The sequence below is a fragment of the Bufo bufo genome, chromosome 1 (assembly GCF_905171765.1).
Source record: "Bufo bufo chromosome 1, aBufBuf1.1, whole genome shotgun sequence".
In the NCBI taxonomy this organism is placed as follows: Eukaryota; Metazoa; Chordata; class Amphibia; order Anura; family Bufonidae; genus Bufo; species Bufo bufo.
Genome location: NC_053389.1, coordinates 829,275,454 through 829,278,914, shown reverse-complemented (window position 1 = coordinate 829,278,914; position 3,461 = coordinate 829,275,454). Strand labels below are relative to the sequence as shown.

Here is a 3,461-nt window from a genome sequence, read left to right as displayed (position 1 = left end):
TTGTTCAGTTTTTTCCACGCGGCTGCAATGCGTTTTGATGCGTTTTTCACACGCGTGATAAAAACTGAAGATTTACAAACATCTCTTAGCAAACACCTGTGAAAAACGCATTGCATCTGCACCTGCTTTTGGATACAATGTGTTTTTCACTGAAGCCCCGTTCACTTCTATGGGGCCAGAGCTGCTTGAAAAACGCAGAATATAGAACATGCTGCGTTTTTCACGCAATGCAGAACTGATGCGAGAAAAAAAAACGCTCATGTACACAGACCCATTGAAATGAATGGGTCAGGATTCAGTGCAGGTGCTAAGCGTTCACGCCATGCATTGCACCCGTGCGGAAAACTCGCTCGTGTAAATGGGGCCTAAGAGCAACGCCTGTCATCTGTATGTCATACTGACTCACAGTATTATTTCTCTACCACAGCAGACTCCCTATGTGTGTTACTGCCAGGCACAGTGTTCCACACCGCTATAAAGACTCTCTGCAGCCAGGAAATAGCTGTTTTTAAATGCGATTTTTCACAGATTAATTTGAGTCGAATCTAATTTTTGGGGAAAATTTGGCAAAGCGTCCGAATCGAATTTTTTAAAACTTCATTCATCTCTAATGACCAATAACATTACTTCCATCATACTTCTGAAATTTTCATATCTTCAAAACTTTACATTTCTATTCTTTCATCTGATGGTTATTATATACTGTGGAGTCATTTCAGGAAACCTTCTCATCATGGTCTTGTATGTAGTGAGTAAATCCCTTCGGTCCCCCATGTACTTCTTCATTACACAGCTATCTCTGTGTGACCTCCTGGTGACTACAGATATTGTCCCCGTCCTTCTTCACACTGTTCTGGCTGGAAGAACCACAATGACTCTCGCTGGCTGCTTCATTCAGTTTTCTATCTTTGCCACCTCAGAGTCTTCAGAATGTCTTCTTCTGTCAGTGATGTCTTATGATCGTTACCTGGCCATTTGTAACCCCCTCCGGTATCACTCTGTCATGACTCATAGGTTTTGTGTGACATCAGCAATTATAATTTGGTTAATAGGTTTTACCGTAGCACTTATTGATGTTCTCATTATTTGTAATCTGCATTTCTGTGGACCACATGTTATTGACCATTTCTACTGTGACCTTGAACCCATATTGCAGCTCTTTTGCTCTGATTTCTCCATAATTCATAAATTGCTAATAGGTCTATTACTTATAATTTTACCTTTTATTACCATTGTGATATCCTATGTTTATATTGCTATCACCATTCTGAAGATTCCTTCCAATACTGGAAGACATAAAGCCTTCTCCACCTGTAGCTCCCACCTCATTGTGGTCTCTATATTTTATGGGACATTAATTATTGTTTATATGTTTCCAAAAGAAGGACGGTCTCTGATCCTGAGTAAGGTCTTGTCTCTGATGTATACTGTGCTGACCCCTCTGCTTAATCCTATTATATACACGCTGAGGAACAAAGACTTCAAAGAAGCTTTTCATAAATTTAAAGCAGATGTCCTATCTGAATAATCTGTTCACTAAATAAGTTCTAGCCGGTAATCACTGAGGCATGAGAGCATGGATATTCACCATTGTCACTAGCAAAGGCAATATTCAACCAATTATTTCTCTTGTTGTTGGTGCTGCAGGAGAAATATAGTATTGCTGTAATTGGTGCTCATAGAAAGGGTCACAATCTAATACCAACAAAAACACACCATGTATGATGCCCATGTACTCTAATATAGCATATGTCTAAGCGACTAGTGATGAGCGGCATAGGCAATATTCGAATTTGCGATATTTCACACATTTTTTGATGAATATTCGCCAACAATTTGAGGCAATGTAATATAAACGTATTGCGCGCGCAATTTCATTACCTACAACAAAAAATCACACAAAGGCTATATATCAAAAGCAAGGTATGTGCCTGCTAACAACCTATCTATGAGACAGATACAGTCAGCATACCTTATAATGGCAGCCTTGTGTGCAATGAGACATTCAAGACCAGCTCTCATCTGACTGAGAGCTGGTAAGGCTGAGTTCACACGGTCGTTGCGGGAGCGTTGCGGGAACATGCACGATTTTTCAGCGCGAGTGCAAAACATTGTAATGCGTTTTGCACTCGCGTGAGAAAAATCGCGCATGTTTGGTACCCAAACCGGAACTTCTTCACAGAAGTTCGGGCTTGGGATCGGTGTTCTGTAGATTGTATTATTTTCCCTTATAACATGGTTATAAGGGAAAATAATAGCATTCTGAATACAGAATGCAAAGTACAATAGCGCTGGAGGGGTTAAAAAAATAAAAATTAATTTAACTCACCTTAATCCACTTGCTCGCGCAGCCGGCATCTCCTTCTGTCTTCATCTTAGCTGTGTGCAGGAAAAGGACCTGTGGTGACGTCACTCCGGTCATCACATGGTCCGTCACATGATCTTTTACCGTGGTGATGGATCATGTGATGACCGGAGTGATGTCACCACAGGTCCTTTTCCTGCACACAGCTAAGATGAAGACAGAAGAGAAGCCGGGCTGCGCGATCAAGTAGATTAAGGTGAGTTACATTATTATTATTATTTTTTTAACCCCTCCAGCGCTATTGTACTGTGCATTCTGTATTCAGAATGCTATTATTTTCCCTTATAACCATATTATAAGGGGAAATAATAATGATCGGGTCTCCATCCCGATCGTCTCCTAGCAACCGTGTGTGAAAATCGCACCGCATCCGCACTTGCTTGCGGATGCTTGCGATTTTCACGCAGCCCCATTCACTTCTATGGGGCCTGCGTTGCGTGGAAAACGCACAATATAGAGCATGCTGCGATTTTCACGCAACGCATAAGTGATGCGTGAAAATCACAGCTCATGTGCACAGCCCCATAGAAATGAATGGGTCCAGATTCAGTGCGGGTGCAATGCGTTCACCTCCCGCATTGCACCTGCGCGGAATACTCTCCCGTGTGATTTCAGCCTAAGGGTAACTTCACACTAGCGTTTTTCTTTTCCGGTATTGAGTTCCATCCTAGGGGCTCAATACTGGAAAAAAAAAAATGATCAGTTTTATCCCCATGCATTCCGTTCAGGATGCATCAGTTCAGTCCCTCTTACGTTTTTTGGCCAGAGAAAATACCACCGCATGCTGCAATTCTCTCTCCGGCCAAAAATTCTAAACACTTGCCAGATTGCCAGATTCAGAATTAATTTCCATTGAAACATCTTAATGCCAGATCTGTTTTTCCAGATGACAACTGGAAAGACAGATCCATCTCACAAATGCAGCTATTTGCATCCAGCAAAGGAACTGCCTGCCAGAATCCTCTGCCACAAGTGTGAAAGTAGCCTAAGTCTCAAAGAAGCTTGATTTAAGTTGGATGGCTTGGGGGACCCGTGCCCCTAGATCATATCATTAGGGTGACAATTTTTATTTATTTTTTTGCATGCCAGCTAACTC

At 41.8% G+C, this 3,461-nt stretch overlaps 1 protein-coding gene across 1 annotated transcript; it reads left to right on the top strand.

Moving 5' to 3' along the window:
* Positions 1-610: 610 nt before the first annotated feature.
* Positions 611-1,528, top strand: LOC120989977 (olfactory receptor 11A1-like). The gene has a single exon (XM_040418462.1). The coding sequence runs from the start codon at positions 611-613 to the stop codon at positions 1,526-1,528; it is 918 nt and encodes a 305-aa protein (XP_040274396.1).
* The last annotated feature ends 1,933 nt before the right edge of the window (positions 1,529-3,461 follow it).

Bases quoted from the DNA above. Each gene is read 5' to 3' on its own strand.
- LOC120989977 (XM_040418462.1), top strand. From the start codon at position 611: ATGACCAATAACATTACTTCCATCATACTTCTGAAATTTTCATATCTT.